The 19,513-nt window shown below is 34.8% G+C and overlaps 1 protein-coding gene across 20 annotated transcripts in view; it reads left to right on the top strand.

The window, feature by feature from the left end:
* The first annotated feature begins 12,763 nt into the window (after window positions 1-12,763).
* The window catches only part of LOC145958902 (ERBB-3 BINDING PROTEIN 1-like), a 43,383-nt gene continuing 36,633 nt past the window's right edge, over window positions 12,764-19,513 (top strand). For 3 of the 20 annotated variants that reach the window (XM_083076513.1, XM_083076510.1, XM_083076517.1), the window contains exons 1-8: window positions 12,765-13,375; window positions 13,454-13,781; window positions 13,869-13,913; window positions 14,151-14,200; window positions 14,281-14,344; window positions 15,153-15,283; window positions 15,457-15,597; window positions 15,723-15,877. In XM_083076513.1, the coding sequence (XP_082932639.1) occupies window positions 15,249-15,283; window positions 15,457-15,597; window positions 15,723-15,877 (331 nt within the window). In that variant the 5' untranslated portion in view covers window positions 12,765-13,375; window positions 13,454-13,781; window positions 13,869-13,913; ... (1 more) ...; window positions 14,281-14,344; window positions 15,153-15,248. Of the gene's footprint in view, window positions 13,376-13,453; window positions 13,782-13,868; window positions 13,914-14,150; window positions 14,201-14,280; window positions 14,345-15,148; window positions 15,284-15,456; window positions 15,598-15,722; window positions 15,878-18,580; window positions 19,434-19,513 lie in introns of those variants that run through there. The other 17 variants (XR_014434455.1, XR_014434456.1, XR_014434457.1 and 14 more) reach the window with 13 other exon arrangements.

The following is a 19,513-nucleotide window of genomic DNA, read 5'->3' as shown; positions in this document are numbered from 1 at the left end:
TGCTAGGAAGAGAATGGATTCACGGAATAGGAGCAGTCCCTTCGACATTACACCAAAAAGTCTTTCTGGAATGATGACGAACACCAAGAGGTGTTGGATGCAGACCAAAAAGAATATAAGACAGGAATGTATTTTGCAGATCAGCAAATTACTGCATTCGCGAAAACCAAGCCTTTCGACGCCCTTAACCCATATGTCTTAGAAGAAGAGAAAGGTATCAAGAAGACCTTTTGTTGGGATGTTTAGAGAGGATATGTCATTCACCGAGCCGAAACTGAATCGGCTCAAGTACGAGAATGATGAGACATGACCCGTGTTCGAGCTTTTTAGCTCGAATTTCGGCCTATATGGCCGAAAGAACGGCCACTAGGGCCGACGAATGTGAGGGTGTCGAAATGGCTCAAGGGGGCATACAACCGATGAAGGTCAAAAAGATGACGGCCACGAAGGCCGACAAAAAAGAGGAAAACCAAAAAGAGTTAATTGAAACAACTGAGAAAGAGTCTCTCGAAGTAATAATCGAGGATGAACAAAGTAGGGACTCTGAAAGAATCGAAGAAAGACTCGATTGTGTCTTTGACGATGCTCCTCTAGGATTCGAGAAAATGGAAAATGATGGGCTTAAAGTGGAATCTCAGGATCCTCTAGAGGAAGTCAATCTAGGTACAATTGAAAAGAGGAGAATCACCTATATTAGCAAAGTAGCGAATGAGAGTTTTAAAGAGCAGGTCGTGCAAGTCTTGCACAAATATAAAGATTGTTTTGCTTGGGATTACCAAGAAATGCCTGGTTTGGATCGAAATTTAGTAGAACATAGGTTACCTATGATCTTGGGGAAGAAACTAGTGAAACAAAACCCACGAAGGTTTGCTCCGCAGGTGATCGAAAAAATCAAAGAAGAGATCGAGAGGCTACTGAAGGCCAAATTCATTCGCACTTCGAGGTATGCCGATTGGGTATCGAACATTGTTCCTGTTATAAAAAAGAATGGAAAAATGAGGGTATGCATCGATTTTCGAGATTTGAACGCAGCCACGCCCAAGGATGCATATCCCATGCCTATTGCGGAAACAATGATCGTGTCGTCGCAAGTAATGAAATTTTGAGTTTATTAGACGGATATTCTGGGTACAACCAGATTTATATTGCTAAAAATGATGTGTCGAAAACTTCTTTTAGGTGCCCAGGTGCTTTGGGAACTTACGAATGGGTAGTAATTCCTTTTGGCTTGAAAAATGCTGGGGTAACATATCAAAGAGCAATGAACTTAATTTTTCATGACCTGATCGGTAAATTCATGCAAGTTTATAGTGATGACATAGTGATCGGATCGAAACGAAAAATGGATCACATACAACACCTGAAATTGTCTTTCGAGAGAATGAGGAAACATGGGCTAAAAATGAATCTATTGAAATGTGCTTTCGATGTTTCAACAGGGGATTTCCTAGGGTTCATCGTACACTAGAAAGGCATTAAAGTAGATAAGAACAAGACTAGGGAAATCATGGAAACTAAGCCTCCTTCGAGTAAGAAGGAGTTACAGTCTTTGTTAGGTAAGATAAATTTCCTTCGAAGATTTATTTCGAACTTATCAGGAAAAAATAAGGTATTTTCCCCTTTGTTACGTCTGAAAAAGGAGGAAGAATTTCGATGGGACGAAGATCATCAAAAGACATTTGAGGAGATCAAGACTTATTTGATCAATCCTCTAGTGATGGTTCCACCTTTTGAAGGAAGGAGGCTAAAATTGTATGTCTTGGCCAATGATTCGACTATTGCAAGCATGCTGTCGCAAGATGACGAGAACGGTATCGAAAGGGCCATTTATTACATCAGTAGGATGTTAGTCGAGGCAGAAATTAGATACACTCCTTTAGAGAAGTTATGTTTGAGTTTATATCATGCTTGTACAAAGTTGAAGCATTATATTAAACATTATGATGTATTCGTATTCTGTCGAAATAATGTGATTAAATATATGTTATCCAAACCTATCTTGCATTCTCGAGTTGAAAAATGGGCACTTGCATTGACCGAGTATTCATTAACGTTTGTTCCCCTCAAAACCACGAAAGGACAAGTAGTTGCTGATTTTCTTGTGGATCACTTGAATTTAACAGAACTGGTTAATTACTTAACCACGAAATCATGGTAACTATTTTTCGATGGATCGAAACACAAGTTAGGAGCAGGAATCAGATTACTAATTATTTCCCCGAATGGAATTCCCACAAAATTTGCACTAAGAACGAAATCCGAATGCTCGAATAATGAAACTGAATATGAAGCATTGATTACTGGGCTAGAATTGCTTAAAGATTTGGGGGCAAGGAACATAATCAATAGAGGTGACTCACAACTCGTAATTAAACAGTTAACTCGAGAATATAAATGCATGAATAAAAAGTTACTCGAATGCAAGTCTCGAGCTACAGCTCTGTTAAATTCATTCGACGAAGTCCAATTAAAACACATCTCTCACAACGAGAAAGAAAATGCGAATGAATTAGCTCAGATCGCATTCGGGTACAAGATAAGCAGAGAATGTCTCGAATCTCTTGTTTGTATAAGGAATGAGTTGAGTGACGAGCACGAATGCCTCACCATTGACACCTCAACCATTCAAGACTAGAGGAAAGAATTAATCGAGTATCTGCAAAGTCCAAATTCGCAAGCTGAAAGAAAAATTAAATATCGAGCTCTCAATTATGTGATATTGAATGATGAACTATACAAGAGAGACTTCGATGGAGTTTTGTTTAAGTGCCTCGGAAATTATGAGAGCTACATAGCCATGGCAAAGGTACATGAAGGTATTTGTGGTGCTCATCAAGCGGGGGAGAAAATGAAATGGGCTTTGTCCAGAAAAGGATACTTTTGGCCAAGTATGTTCAAAGACTGTATCGAATTTGCAAAAAGTTGCGAGGAATGCCAAAAGCATGGTCCAATACATAGATTACCAACAACTGAGTTGTACGCAATTGTTAAACCTTGGCCATTTCGAGGTTGGGCAATTGATGTAATTGGTCAGATCCATCCTCCGTTAGCAAAGAACCATAAATATATAATTGTGGCCATCGGTTATTTTACGAAGTGGGTGGAAGCAATTCCTGTAAAAAAGGTCGATTAGAAAAAGCTGATAAACTTTATTGAAGACCATATTATATTTCGATTCGGAATACCCCAGACAATAACTACAGATCAAGGTACGGTATATTGAGGTCGAAAAGTGGTGCAATATGCTCAGTCGAGAGGAATCAAACTGATTACTTTGACACCATACTATGCACAAGCTAATGGCCAAGTCGAGGCTGCTAACAAAGTGATCATAGCTTTGATCAAGAAACACATTTAAGGGAAACCTCGAAATTGGCATGAAACATTAATGCAAGTGTTGTGGGCTTACAGAAATTCACCAAGGAATGCCACTCAAACTACGCCATACAAGTTGGTTTATGGTCACGAAGCGATTTTGCCTATTGATATCAACTTACAATTGTTAGAAAAGAATGGCACAATCCAAGAGGGGGGGTGAATTGGATTCTATGACCCTTTTAAAAATTATCAGAGTATTTAGGATCTTTATTTCACTTAAACTTTTCTAAGACTGAATTTTTCAAATGAAGCTCTCTTAAAGACTTGTTATGAAAGTATGACTGCAATATGCTTTCTTGATTACAAAATTGTGAGGTTCAAATATAATGTTCTAATTCAGATTTAAACCAACAATTTTCACATACACATGTTAATCAAGAATTATCTTCTTTAATGTTCAATCAAGCAATTACTCAAAGTAAAAGATAAGGTAGAAGAAGATTGCACAAGTCTTTTATACTAGTTCAGCCACTCCACATGTGACCTACATCCAGTCCTTAATCAACACCTGATTAAGATTTGTTCCACTATCTTAAGCAAGAAGGTTTACAAGCATACACACATGCATATACTTCAACACAAAAGATAACCACTTTCTTGACCCTAAGAAAGCACCCCTTGTAGAACCCACTACAAGAAACTTACCACTTGAGAAACCTTTCTCAAGATTTTTACAAAGATTCACAAAGAATAAAGGAACGAATTCACCTAGAATTCTTGAAGCAAATCTTAATCTTCCCCTTTCAAGATATGATGATGATGATGATCTCACAAATTTTTTCACAAACGTTTTTACTCTTGGATTTCACAAAGAAAACTCTCCAAGATGTCATAGAGACTCCACAAAAACGTTTTTCACAAATTGATTATCAGTTCTAACTCTTGTCTGAAGTTTCTCAAAGTTCAAACTATTTATAAAAGTTTCAGACGTAGATAATCGATTATTTTAAAGAATAATCGATTATTTTGTTCTTCAGATTTTCTGGAAATCAACCAAGAACAATATAATCGATTATTTTGCAGGATAATCGATTATTCCAGAGAGTTGTTTCTAGGATAATCGATTATTTTGGCAAATAATCGATTATTGCAGCAAGCCATCCCATTTTGCCTGTTGCTGGAATAATCGATTATATTTAACGATAATCGATTATTTTGAGTTAGTTTTCAAAACTTCGTTTTAAGTCTCAAAATAACTTTCCAACCTTTTTACTCATCATCATATACTCTCTACTCAGCTTTAGATATAGATTTGGTTATGCACAAAGCATACTAAGCACACACAATATAAAAACTCATTCAAAACAACTTAATTTCTAAACTCTATTACATTGCTCCATTACATAGCATTTTCTTGACTTTTCTTTGACTTTGTTTTTGTGCTTCCAAGTTGTAAGTTGTTGTTGTACATGTGCTTCCAAGTTGTTGTTGTACACTTATGTTGTGATCATCAAAACTCCTTTAGGTTTCAAGCTCTCCCAAGCTCAACAACAATCTGTTCACGTGCAAAGGAAAAATTAGTTACCAGTCGAAGATTATTGGAATTTAATGTATGATGAATTAATTTGACTGGATGATGAAAGAATGATAGCCATGAAAAATATCATTCACCAAAACGAAAAAATAGCTCAAGTATACAACAAAAAGGTTAGGAGCAAACAATTTTTGAGTGGAGACGTAGTCTTAAAAGTCATCCTCCCGATGGACCAGAAATCTCGAGATCGTGGTAAATAGTCCTATAGTTGGGAAGGACCATTCGTCATCGAAAGACTCTACTCGAACAACGCATATTTGATCAAAGAGGTAAATTTGAGAAATACGAGTAAAGTGATCAATGGAAAATACTTGAACAAATTTCATGAAGGTAGCATGTACTGAGATAGGTGTCCAAAGAGATAAGCAATAAAGGTACACGGGATTAAAATATAAATAGGCATCTCTCATCTCCTCGATCACTTGCAGAATTTGGATTTGAGTGCTTCATATGCCTGATATGCTTGATCGAGAGTCTGTTTTCGCGAAGCACACAATACTTCCAGTCTTCTCTTTTACTCCAGCGATTTCGAGAGTCTGAGAGATATGCCTTTTCCTTCTTCCCGCAAGCCTTTTTGCTTCAACATGATCTCTTGGCTTTGAAGCCTCAAAGCAGCATGTTTGGACTTAATCGAATCAAGCTCTCGTTGCAGGACAACAAGGGTATGCTCCGTCTCTTCCTTAGATTGTTTAAGCTTCATCAATTCTGGAACCAACTGAGAAGTGGAGTCCTTGATCGAAAGAAGTTCTGTTTTAAGCTTTTCCAATTTGGTTCGACCCTCTTTAGTATCAGCCTCGATCTGAGCCATCTCTTGATTGGAAGTGGACCACTTCGTGTGCAATTCGGTGGCAGCAACGAAAGTATGCGCATATTTGTTTAATTCTGTGGTTACCCCCGAAGGAAGATCAAGAAAGGCGTTCAAATCATCAACCATCCGCTCGATCTCTATTTTGAATTGTGGATCCATAAGAGCTTGGTCGAGATGATCCATATAGGCCGTCGAGTAGAAGGAAGATAATAGAGGCTGAAAGCTCGCAACCGTTTCTTGGGTTTTTCCCGAGGCTGAGGTTCTGCTAGTCAATTCTCTAGGACCTCGAAAATGTCATCTTGAGCAGCTTCGTCATCAAAGAAGCTCATGAGGTCTACATCATCAGGAGGAATGGAGGTCAGCAGAGCTTCCGAGGGAACAACATCAGTTGTTTTCGCTGGTTGATCAAGGGGAGGAGATTGTTGAAATTTATCTTTAGAGGTTACCTCTAGACCTGCAGGAGAAAAGAAAGGTATTTTTATCTAGTTGGAAGTAATCTTGGAAACAAGTATAATGCCAAAGAAACAATTACCCACCCTGACCAGAGGACACCCCTGTATCGAAATTGAAGGAAGGCGCATCGCCTTGTAACAGATTTGGGGGAGAAGCTTCGACGGTTTTCACAATGATGGGAACAATGGCCGTAATAACATTGGAAGAGACAGCCTGTTAAGAAAAACATTGTGGTAATGCAAAGCTTCGAGAACGACCAGAAAGTGAAAGTCAAAATTCAACAAAACATACCTCAAAAGTACGTTCAAGAGGAGAGGTTGACTCACGGATTTCTATGACATCTCGAGAAGATGGAGCAGCAGTAGGAGAAATAGGGGTACTTCGAGGGCTTTCAGAAGAAGATTCAGACACCTATGAATCCCCCTTTTTCTAAAAAAAGGGCAACCACTATGAAGGATAAAATCGAATTAATAGAAAAGTAGTGAAGGTTGTGTGTACAAATGGACAAGCATATTACCTGTACAAGGGGTTTCATGGCATCCTTCATAGGCTTCTCGGCGAGAATCTTCGGTCTGGGGACAGACTTAGTCGAAGTTGCTTTTTGTTTCCCTTTGTCTTTGGAGGTCCTCCGAATGGTGGAAACCTGAAACAATTCGAAGGACGAGGAGATCAAAAATGGCGTTCGAGTAACGATTCTGATTTTGCTAAGAGAAATAACTTACAGATTGACCACTATGGGAGTCCAAATGGAGTTTTTTCTTGGGGACTTCAACCTCCTACAAAGAACAAAGGCAAATATATAAACAACCGTAGATTCATTACAATTTTAGAAGAAAGGATGTATTTTTGTTGTTCTTACCTTTGAGCGAGGGCGAAGTCGATTAGAAATACTTTTTCGTTTTCGAGGCTTCAACGAAGTGTTGTCTTCGTCATCTTATGAATCTCTCTCCTGGTGTTGAGTGTCCTCTTGGTGTTGAGGAACTTTTTGAGCAACAGCAACTGAACATGAGGAAATCGAAAATGAGTAGAGATGTGAGATTCAAAGCAAGCATAAAAGGAAAAAAGGTAAAGTTTAATTACCAGGATAGACAATAGTATTGTCAACCCAACACAAAGGCCATTGTTTATCCCTAGGAAAATCGTACACAGAACATCTCGCACTCGTCACTCGATCCTTAACAGGGATATTCTTGTTATCCTCATAGGAGGGATCAAGAGTTCTCACACAAGGAGGATAATCAAGACGTTTCGCAAGACCAAAAAGGGCTTTGGGAAGAGGAGGTATGTTTTTAGGACAAAACGTTTCAAAATCAGTTTGACCTTGGGGATCAATGACTTTGTTTCGATGGATATTCTGTTGTACCATTCTAGAAAGGGATAAAGAAGCATCGAAAATGGTTCAAAACATATTGTCGGAGCGATAACAAACATTATAATATTGTTCAAAATGATAAATAATGTTGCAATTTTTGTAAGTACCTGAGATTATCGGGCCCTGCAGAGGAAAGGGAGAATTCGTAAGTTTCCGAGAGAAGTCCTCAAAAGTAAACATCTTGTCGGTATAATATCCACACCACCATCGAAGGTAGCACTTAGACACCAAAAAAGCAGGAAGAAAAATGCAAGGAGTAAGGGACAATTGGGTAGTGGGCGTCAGGATGAACTTCAAAAAACCTTCATAATCCTCATCTTCAACACAAATATCCGAATCAATTCGATCCTTTCGATGAAGAGGTGACGGTCTAATCTGACAAAGTCCAAATTAACGAGCAAAGAGTTGGGTTTGATAGGGGTAAACTCTCACATCCCGTTGTTTCATGCTAGTAAAAATGAGATCCCAAGAGAAGAATCCCATCCAGATTTCGACCATCTCCTGAGAAATTTGTCCTACCTGATTATTGCCAATTAACCAGGAAGGCCCTGCCAAATCAGAACGAATGAAAGGGGCCAAATCATTCGAGAACTCCTCGAATTCGAGAATGGCCTGAACATAATGGGCAAAACCATCAACAGATCTTTTCTTAGGAGTCAAATCAGTCAAGCGAGCGCCTTCGAGAGAATATCGAATGGAGGCTTGGAGAGGAAAAAGCTTCAATTTCTTCTCAAAAATGGCACACTACTAGAAAAATTAATATTTGTGACGAATTTTGTGACGGAAAAAATAGCATCGCTAATAGTGACTGATTTTGTGAGGGAATTTTAAGTTTTGTGACGGACTAGAATTTATTGACTTTTGTGACGGATTTTGTGACGGAATATATTCCGTCTCTAAAAATCCGTCACAAATTTCGTCACTGAATAAAAAAAAAAAATTTGTGACGGATTTTGTGACGAAAAATTTTCGTCTCTAAAAATCCGTCACAAATTTCATCGCTAAATAAAAAAAATTTTGTGACGGAATGAACTTCGTCTCTAAAAAATCCGTCACAAATTTCGTCACTAAAATGAAACAATTTAGTGACGGATTTTTCCCTCTCAAAATTCCGTCACAAATAGGTTAAAATATTTTGTGAAAAATTTGTGACAAATTGTTTCCTCTCAAAATATTAAATTTTATTTATGAAACTTTTATATTTAAGAATTATGCATAATTAAAGAAAATATGTTAAATTTTTTTTAAGAAAATAATAAAATTAAAAATATTTTATTTCATTAAAGGACTAAAAAAATTATGAAATTCATTTAATTAAATAAAAAATTGTCAATTTTGAACATAAGAAACTAAGACATTCATTAAAAATATTTATAAAAAAAACTTGTGAAATTAAAAAAAAAATATTAATTTAATTTTGGCTTAATTACATTTTTGATCCCTCAAGTATTGTAATTGTGCAATTTTGATCCCTAAGATTTTAATTGGATAATTTTAGTCCCTAAAGGATTGTAATTGTGCAATTTTAGTCGTTTAATTTTTAATTGAACAATTATAGTCCCTCAAAAATCATAATTGTGCAATTTGAATCTCTCCCATTAAAAATTTAATAATTTTAAAATTTTAATATATATATATATATATATATATATAATAATAATAATAATAATTTAAAATTATACAATTATTTGCTTATTTAAGTTAACATATACTATAATTTTTATTAATGTAACAAATGATATATATTTATTATTACTAAATAAATAAAATTTATATATTATTAATAATTTAATATTGCTAATAAATTAATATCAATAATATTTTTAGTATATTTATAGATAAATTGATAATTTGATAAATATAACTTAGTATATATTAATATACTTTTACAAAAATATAAATATAGTAGATAAGATATGTATATTTATATTTTTGTAAAAGTATATTAATATATAATAAGTTATATTTATCAAATTATTAGTTTATGTATAAATATACTAATAATATTATTGATATTAATTTATGAATAATATTATAAAAATATAATATATATATATATATATATATATTTTATGTATTTATTAATAATAAATATATATCATTTGTGTGACACCCTCTACCCCACATACCATAACACAAATAACAAAAATTGAATAACATAATATTTTTCATAATTGAAATACCAAACATGTTTAATTCAAATCAAAACTCATGTATTTGTGGAATTAAATAGATATTCATACATGTCATGCAACAAGGAATACAACAGAACAATCAAAAAGCAAAATATAAACTTGCATAGTTTGTTTGTTTCTCTCAGGGTTCTCTTAAGAACCTACATAGTATTCTAATCCATACAATAAACATCTTACTCATATAATTGTCTCTTACAATTGCATTCTCTTATGGTGTGTTTGGATGAAGAATTTTACAAATTCAAGATTGCATTCTCTTATGGTGTGTTTGGATGAAGAATTTTACAAATTCAAGGAATTTTAAATTCTTGGTATTTGAATTACTTTGATTTCAATTTCTATCATTCTTAAAATATTTTGTTTGGATAATTAAGTCAATTCAAATATCTCAAATTTTAAATTATTAGGTTAGATATGATAATTTGATTCCATCATGATAAAATTAATTTTAAAAATATATTTATATGTTGAGATTTTTAAAATAAATTTTATAAAAATAAATATTAGCTAATTTTTAAATATTTAATAATTTTAAAAATTAATATAAGATAATATTTACTAGAAAATCTTGTTTTTAAGTTTAATGTGTGCAAAATATTTTCATATGACAAAGAAAAAGTTTCCAAGACAATAAATTTCAAACAAATAGTCAATTTATCTGCTAGAATTGAGGATTTAGACAATTTTATAATTTGCCACACAATCTATTATATTTTTCATTTATTTCATTCATTGTCAATATAAATTTAATTATAACATTATTTCCAATTAAATTATTTTTATTTTCACTATTTTTTTCTTAAATTGTTATATGCATTATAATTTGTCACATACTATATTATATATTTTCATTTATAGTAAAAAATATGAATTTAAATTTTAACAAAAATATTCTTTTTTAGAATTTGTTTGACCTTTCTAGATTTGTTTTGATTTCAATTTCAATGTTTACTTAAATGAGTGATGAGTATCCTCGATTTCCATATTTCTTTTAGAATTAGGCTATAAATATAACAAAAAATTTAGAATTAGATTGATTTTCTGGATTTTATCTTCTGAATTTATTTATCTTGATTTCATTTTCAATTTTTATATAATCGGGTGATAAATATGAATAAAAAATTATATATAGTTAGCTTTAATTTTTCTAAATTTATGTGTTGTTATATATATATATATATTAATTTTTTTTTTTTTTTATATTTTAAATTTCACAATGAAGATAAAAACATATTTAACAATTACTTTGATCTCTTGACTTGATTATGTGAATTTAATTTATTTAATTGAATGATCAATATTAAAATATTTTAAGAACTAACTCTAATCTTTTCAAATCACTCGGTTGTTATTTGAGAATAATAATCAATACTACCAGAGAGTTGTTATATGGTATACTTAAGAGTGACAAGGATAATTTACAAGTTTTTAATTATTTTTTTTAACTTTAATTGCTTCTAAATGAAGGAAAAAAAGTAAGAAAACAAGATAACTTGAAACCCTTCATTGAGTCATATCAGAATATTTATTATAATTTTAATTATGATTTTTATAATCTTTTGATTTAATACTGGATTTCTTTTGATTATAATATTTTAATGTATTTTATTTGAAGTATCAGTTAAAATATTTTATTATCTTTTCATTTTAATTTATTGTAAAATAATTAGAATATTTAATTTAGTATCATAAAAAAATAATCATTTTAAGATTTAATTTATTTAATTTCATTATTTATTATAATACTTTTAGTCATTGTATTGATAATTTTTTTTAATTAAAATATATTTCAAAATTTTAGTTAATTCATTATCATTCACTTATTTTATTAAAAAGTGATCAAATATAATTTATTTTCAATTAATTTAATAAAATAAAAACTTTAAAATATATATTTAAAATCTGTAACAATTTCTTAAATACTAATATTTAATTAATTTTAATATAGACTAAATTTAATATTAGAAAATTTATTATGATTTTAGTTATAATTTTTATTATGTTTTGATTTAATATTGGATTTATTTTGATTATAAAACATAGTAAATAAAATCTAAAATGTGTATCAATATATTTGATAAAAATATTTAATTAATTTTTAGTTTCCCTCTAAAACCCCAGGTGAAATTGGAGAAGATCAGTAGCGGTGTGCCTGTAGCCCATCCCTGACAGTGGATATTATCCGTAGATAAATTCTGTAGGTAAAACATATTTTTATTATCTTTTCATTTTTATTTATTATAAAATAATTAGAATATTTAATTTAACATCATTAAAAAAATAATCATTATAAAATTTATTTTTTTTAGTTTAATTATTTATTATAATACTTTTTAGTTACCGTATTTATCAAAAAAATTATTTTAATTAAATATAGTTTAGAATTTTAATATATAGTAAATTTAATATTAGAAAATTTATAAATATTTTAGTTATAATTTTTATTATCTTTTGATTTAATATTGGATTTCTTTTGATTATGAAAGATAGTAAATAAAATCTAAAATCTGTATGAGTTTATTTGATAAAAAAGTTTAATTAATTTTAATATATAATAAATTTAATATCAAAATATTTACCTGGATTTGAGTTATGATTGTTATAATCATTTGATTTAATATTGGATTTTATTTATTATAAAACATAATAAATAAAATCTAAAATTTGTAGTAATTTCTTTGATACAAATATGTAATTAATTTTAATATACAATAAATTTAATATCATAATATTTATTATAATTTTAGTTATGATTTATATAACTAAAATAGAATAGAATAGTATGTTAATTACTATATGAAGTGATTTCTTGTAGATTTATTTGTCAATTTATAATTATATATTATCTCAATTATCTATGATAATTTGTCAAAATTAAATTAATTGGAAAAGCATTATTAAAATGGTCTTTTGTATTTATTTGGTACTTTCTCTGGACCTTAATTTTTGTGTTTAGACTTTTTCTTTTGTTCCAATTTTTATTTTTATTTTTATGTACATGGCAGAAACCAAAATCTAAAAAATTTCAGCTTACCTCTAAAACAAATCCCAAAATCTGGAATTTCCCTCTAAAACTTTCAGCTTACCTCTCCAAAAAAATAAAAAAAATTTTGATTTCCCTCCCTAAAAAATCACAAACCCAACAACTGCCTCCCTAAAAAATCAAGAAACCCACGGTTTCTCTTCTCCGAAGAAACCCTTCGAAATCCTTAAGCACCATGAGGAATGAAAGGCTCTAAACATAAAGAAGAAGAGTCATACACCACACTTCCACTTCCACTCTGGCTCTCCCTCTGCCACCGCAGGCCATGGCGGCCTCCGCCCCTCCAACAGCGCAGCGGCCCAAGCGTAGCGGCCCAAGCGTCCGGTAGCCAGGTGGGGTTCATGTTCATCCCCACCAGCGAGATCGATGTTGGGCGGACGCAGTACATGGCAGCCACCTTCTCCGCGCAGTCGTTCCCCCTCTCGGCATCCCAAAGGCTGAGCCCCATGCTGCCGAACTATGACAGAGTGGGCTTCAACTATGGGCTGAGGGTCCAGCCCACTATGGAGATCGAGTCTAAGCTGGAAATGGCGGGGCGTGTTCGAGTCTTGCACTTTTTCACACATCGCGTTTACGCCAAAGCCGGTTGCAGGTATTCTTAACATTCCCCCTTCCTCCCTCTCTCTAGGGTTTCGCCTCATGTTTTCCCTTTTTCCCTTTCTCAAATTAGGGTTCCAGCGAGCATGGCGGAGGGTCTTGCCAGCCCTGGCTGCGACAGCCACGAGAACGGCAACCACAACCCTCGCTCCAATGTCTACGAGCAAGACAGGTACCTTCCCATCACCAACATAAGCCGCATCTTGAGGAAGGCTCTACGAGTGATGGGACGACCACGGCCTCGGTTCTTGCACGTGAGATAATTAATCTCGGGCTTCTAAGTGTGACTTTTGGGGCTAACCCTGTCTCTCTCAAGAGAGGGATTGATAAAAGTGTGCAGGGGTTGGTGGGGGAGTTAGAGAAGAAGGCTAGGCTTGTTAAGGGTGGAGATGATATCAAAGGTGTGACTATTGTTGTTTTTGTTGTTAGTTAATTTGATATTGATGTAAGAGTAAGACTATTTGTTACGGTTTATGGTTTGTTTGAAGGTTGAGAAAGCTGGAGGAAAGAAATGGAAGTCATTGTCCAGTGCTGTAAGTTCTACAATTGTGATAAATAATGACACGTTTTTGTTGTCTTTTAAATAAATTTACTCTTTGTTGTGCTTTTAGATTCTTTCATTTTCTTTGTATATTTGTGATTCTATAATTGCATGCGGCTGTTGTTTTCTTCATACAAAATGTTTTTAATAGTAGATGCTTGATTATTTTATTATATTTTATTTTATTATTTATTTATTAATTAACGGAATGCATCGTGCATGTTTTCAGGGGACAAAGCAGGATCCACCTACATCAAATTAGCCAATTGCCATTTGAAGGTAACTAACTAATCAGTTTCATTTTTGGCCTTCTTTGATTTGATTCTCTCCACGCGATGTGATGAATCATGTTGTTGTAGTTGGAAAGCAAGCACGAAGCTGCCCAAGCTTATCTTGACGCCCCACATTACATGTCTCCATCTGGTTTGTTCAACTATAAATAATCCTAAATGTTATTTTCCTTCAATTATAAGCTGAGGCATTTTCTTAAGTTGAGAGAGGACCCTTATACCTCTACTTCACTAGTTTGCTTTATTACATTTTTACTCTATCATACATATATATGTTGTATTAGCATATTAAGTTTGTAGTTGCCACAACAACAACAGTAGTCTTAATAGAGTGTTAAAATCTGATTTGGTCCAATAGCATTGCAGCAACTGATCCTAATAACCACAAATTGAGAAAACCAATAACCAATAACCACAAAATATGACAGCATGTGAAAACTGAATTGCACCAATATATGCTATATGTGACACTGGTGTTAATTGATTAATTTGTCAATTCTTTTATTGCCTATCTAGTGTTGCTTAATTACTAATAGTAGTAGTGCTTAAGATTGTCTTGACATAATTTTTACTTTGGAATTTGGACTATTTATATGTCACATATTGAGCAAAAATAGAAGAGAAAATATTAGCAGTTAAGAGAAAATATAAAGCAGTTATGTTGTCTTGAAAAAACATTCTATATTCTGTTTTTTTGGATGTTGGTTGCTGCACTAGTTATTTTGGGATTGAGCCATTCAGCTGCCCTTTTTATTTTGTTCTGCACTAGTTATTTTGGGATTGAGCCATTCAGCTGCCCTTTTTATTTTGCTGCACTAGTTATTTTGGTGATTGTAGTGGAAAGGTTTGAAATCCTTTATAATATCCTGCTCTGTTATAAACTGTTTGACGACTTCAGTTGATTTTTTGATGTTTTTCATTCTGCTCCATGGCCAAGATAGTGAACCGGGTCCTTTAATCTTCGAAGACCAACCATCATCACCAAGATCTCCCCTGTCACCCAAAAAACCATGGCAAGCAAGAGAAAATAATTGTGAATGTCTGTAAACATACACGATTCCTATATTAGAGAGTAAGGTTTTATTATTTATATATGAAGGAGCATTATTTGTGAATTGTGATACTTTTTTAACATACATGTTCATATATGCATACAGAATTGCTGTTTTGTTTATTTATTTATTTTTAATATTTTTGGATTATAGTTTATAGAGTTTGTTTTATGTGTGTGTACAAACAAACTAGAAATGTGTACAAGAACGTGAAGAGGAAGATTGAGAGAGGTGTTACTTTCCCAACTTGCTTATCTGTAAACAATGTGGTCTGCCATTTCTCTCCACTAGCCAGTGACGAGACAGTGTTGGAAGAAGGTGATATATTGAAAATGTAAGATTTTTGAGCATGGTTTTTTTTTTTCTTAGTAGGAATTTTGTTATGAGTGATGGGGGAATGAAATTTGTGTTTTTCTCTATTACTGGGAAGTTGATGGTAGTTTCTTTGGTTGTTTGTAGTGATTTGGCTTGTCATATAAATGGTTTCATCGCGACTGTGGCTCACACTCATGTTCTTCAGGAAGGTCCTGTCACAGGAAGGGCAACTGATGTTATTGCTACTGCAAATACTGCTACTGAGGTGGTCTTGAGGCTTGTTAGGCCGGGAAAAAAAGGTAATCAATTTTAAGAATTTTTTCCCCTGTATTTGAATTTTTGTATGATTTGATTTGGAACATGTTGCCTCTATTAATTGTATGTTTGGTAGATAGGTATAAGGTCATCACTATATAAGCAATCTAGCTTAGTAAAATTAGGTTGCTTCATGTGTATTGTTTGAAGGGGTTTCTTTGCCTAAATCTGTGCCTTGTGGATTTTGATCTCTAAATGATGAAAAATATCATGGCTATGGATATACTCCAATGAAGCTTTATTGTTGTCGCCACCGGCCCGAAACGGGCTTTCGGCATTCGCGAAGGATGGTTGGACTCTTTTATTTGTTTGAAAATATGGATTGCTAGAATGACTTATTCTCAAACTGAGACCTTGTCAAACGAGCAATTTTATTAAAAGGCTCACCAATCCATGTTAATCCCAAGCGGGACCCTCCATGGATTAGCGGTTTTCATAAAAAGGAAGGGTTCGTGGAGTCGCCACCAATGTTTTACTCAAAACATTGGAAAAAGAAGTTTAAGGCAATCGATTCAAAAATCGACTTCGGCCATGACAACCAGAGTCGGGTAAGGGAGTCGGTTACGCGTGGGGAAGGTGTTAGCACCCCACAGCGCCCCTTTCGGGTTCCCTATGACAGATTATTTTAAAAATAATAGTGCAAAATTACTAAATTACCCCTATTTATTCTAAGCAATTATAAATTAACTATCTACATGATGACAGTCTAAATATGTACACACAGAAAGCGGTAAAAGAAGGGACTTTAAAGATATAAACCTTTGAAGCGTGCTTTCTTATATATCTTGACAGAAATTGGGAAGCGTTTTGGCATTCCCTCCCTCTACAAGACCGCTCGCTCCCTCCTAAAAAATAATTTTTGACTTGGAAATCCGATGGATTTCCCTTCGACTTAGTTTGAGACTCAAGCAAAATGCTCAGAACTCAAAAACTTCGTCGGATCAACTCTCCGACTGATTTCTAGGTAGAGCACTGCTCAAAAAAACCCAGAATACTCAAGAAGAGGGTTAAAACTTAGTGTAAAAGTGTGAAATGACGTCCCATTGACGTCATATTTATAGGGAAAAGGCTCAATACGGTCTCTGGGGGTCAATACGGTCAACATTGAAATTTTGAACTACAATACGGCCGTATTGAATTCAATACGGCCGTATTGAAGTTCAAAAAACCTCAATACGGCCGTATTGAAGTTCAGTGCAGCCGTATTGAAGTTCAGTGCAGCCGTATTGAATTCAATGCAGCCGTATTGAAGTTCAGAAACTTCAATACGACCGTATTGAGTTCAGTGCGGCCGTATTGAAGTTCAAAATGTTCAATACGGCCGTACTGAACCTCTGGGAGGCCGTATTGGGCTTCATTCCTCCCACTTTTCTTATTTTAGCTATCCTAAGACCTCTAGACCTATAGAGAACCCTCCTTGGGCCTTCTGGAAGTCCTTCTGGCTGATCTTCCTTCAGTCTTCGAGAGTCTTCAAGCTTTATTTCCGACCCGGACAATTTTAGGGGTCTACAGCTGCCCCCCCTTTACTTAGTCGGACGGCCTTTTGGTGTACCGGCTGACAAGTAAAGGAGTTGACCCAATTGTCCGGGTGATGTGCCAACCTTCTGACTTGTAGCGTCTTCCGGTGGAAAATTATTGAGTAGCCTCTCCAGGTTGAGTTTGCCCTCTCCAGGGTGAGTATTAGTCGTCGCCTCTCCAGGCTCATGCATACCTCCGTGTTCTTGACAACCTCGGGGTAGCGTGAGTTTTCCCTCTCCAGGGTATACCAACGTGTTCTTGACAACCTCGTGGTAGTTGCATACCTCCGTGTTCTTGACAACCTCGGGGTAGCGCGAGTTTTCCCTCTCCAGGCTATACCAACGTGTTCTTGACAACCTCGTGGTAGTTGCATACCTCCGTGTTCTTGACAACCTCGGGGTAGCGTGAGTTTTCCCTCTCCAGGGTATACCAACGTGTTCTTGACAACCTCGTGGTAGTTGCATACCTCCGTGTTCTTGACAACCTCGGGGTAGCGTGAGTTTTCCCTCTCCAGGGTATACCAACGTGTTCTTGACAACCTCGTGGTAGTTGCATACCTCCGTGTTCTTGACAACCTCGGGGTAGCGTGAGTTTTCCCTCTCCAGGGTATACCAACGTGTTCTTGACAACCTCGTGGTAGTTGCATACCTCCGTGTTCTTGACAACCTCGGGGTAGCGTGAGTTTTTCCTCTCCAGGGATTTGTGATGATTTTGTCTCCACAGTCCACGATGCTGCTTCGACGATTGTTTTTGATTTTTGTGCCACTGAGGGCTGGATAACGCAGGGATCCATCTAGGGGATGTGCAGTTACTCATAGGTTCTTGTGTCCCAACTTTCCATTGCGTAGTTGGTGCCCATTGAGGAATTTCTGTTTCCTTGGGTTGTAGACACGAAGATGCTCTTTCTGAGATGAGCGGTGCCTTATGATTGGCTGACGTCCTTTTGACGGTGGTGGAGTATCCCGGTTATCTTTATTCGGGTGACTCTTTTTGATTTTCTGATTTTTGCTGCCTCTGTGTAGGCTGTTATCCGCTGGGGATTCTGGATGTTGATTTTTTTGATTGACCTCTTCTGTTAGGCAAATCATCTTGATGTTTGATGTTTGGCTAACAGCCGGATTCCACTTGGGGAATGATTATTGATCTTTTGATTTTTTCTCTTTTTGTAGGAATGCCTCTGTGTAGGCGACTGGGGATTTGAAGTTCTTATGTATCCCAGAGTATTATTTAGAAAGCCTCTTCAGGCTTAGCTTCACTCTTCGTTTGAGTTGGAAAGCTATCTTCCACTGAGGAAGTCTAAGTCCTTTAACTTGGATATTTTGTTTGGATCATGCTTCCGTTGGGGAATTTTGCTGATCTCGCTTTGATAGCTTTCACTGGGGAATTTGGCCCGTGAGTGGAAGCTGAGATATCTCTGGGGAGTATTATTTCGGCGAGCCTCTCCAGGCTCAATTATTCTTATACGAGTATTATTTCGGCAAGCCTCTCCAGGCTCAATTATTCTGTATGATGAATTGGTTTTTTGTTCAGCCCAAGAATGCGAGCTGAGACGTCTTTTGGAGAGTATTATTTCGGCAAGCCTCTCCAGGCTCAATTATTCTGTGGGAGTATTATTTCAGCAAGCCTCTCCAGGCTCAATTATTTTGTGAGAGTATTATTTTGGCAAGCCTCTCCAGGCTCAAGTATTCTGCATGAGTATTGTTTCGGCAAGCCTCTCCAGGCTCAATTATTTTGTGGGAGTATTTTTTCAGCAAGCCTCTCCAGGCTCAATTATTCTGTGGGAGTATTATTTCGGCAAGCCTCTCCAGGCTCAGTTATTCTGTGGGAGTATTGTTTCGGCAAGCCTCTCCAGGCTCAGTTATTCTGCGAGAGTATTATTTCGGCAAGCCTCTCTAGGCTCGGTTATTCTGTATAATTTGTTGGATTTTCTGTATTTTGCCTTTTTGTTGATTTTGGCTTTTTCTGTATTTTTGCCTTTTTTGTTGATTTTGGCTTTTTCTGTGTTTTTGCCTTTTTTGTTGATTTCGGCTTTTTCTGTATTTTTTGTTGATTTTGGCCTTTTCTGTATTTTTGCCTTTTTTGTTGGTTTTGGCTTTTTCTGT

This window comes from Cajanus cajan, chromosome 1, assembly GCF_000230855.2.
Source record: "Cajanus cajan strain Asha chromosome 1, NIPB_CcT2T_4, whole genome shotgun sequence".
NCBI classification, from domain to species: Eukaryota; Viridiplantae; Streptophyta; class Magnoliopsida; order Fabales; family Fabaceae; genus Cajanus; species Cajanus cajan.
This window is presented reverse-complemented; position numbering and strand designations above follow the sequence as displayed.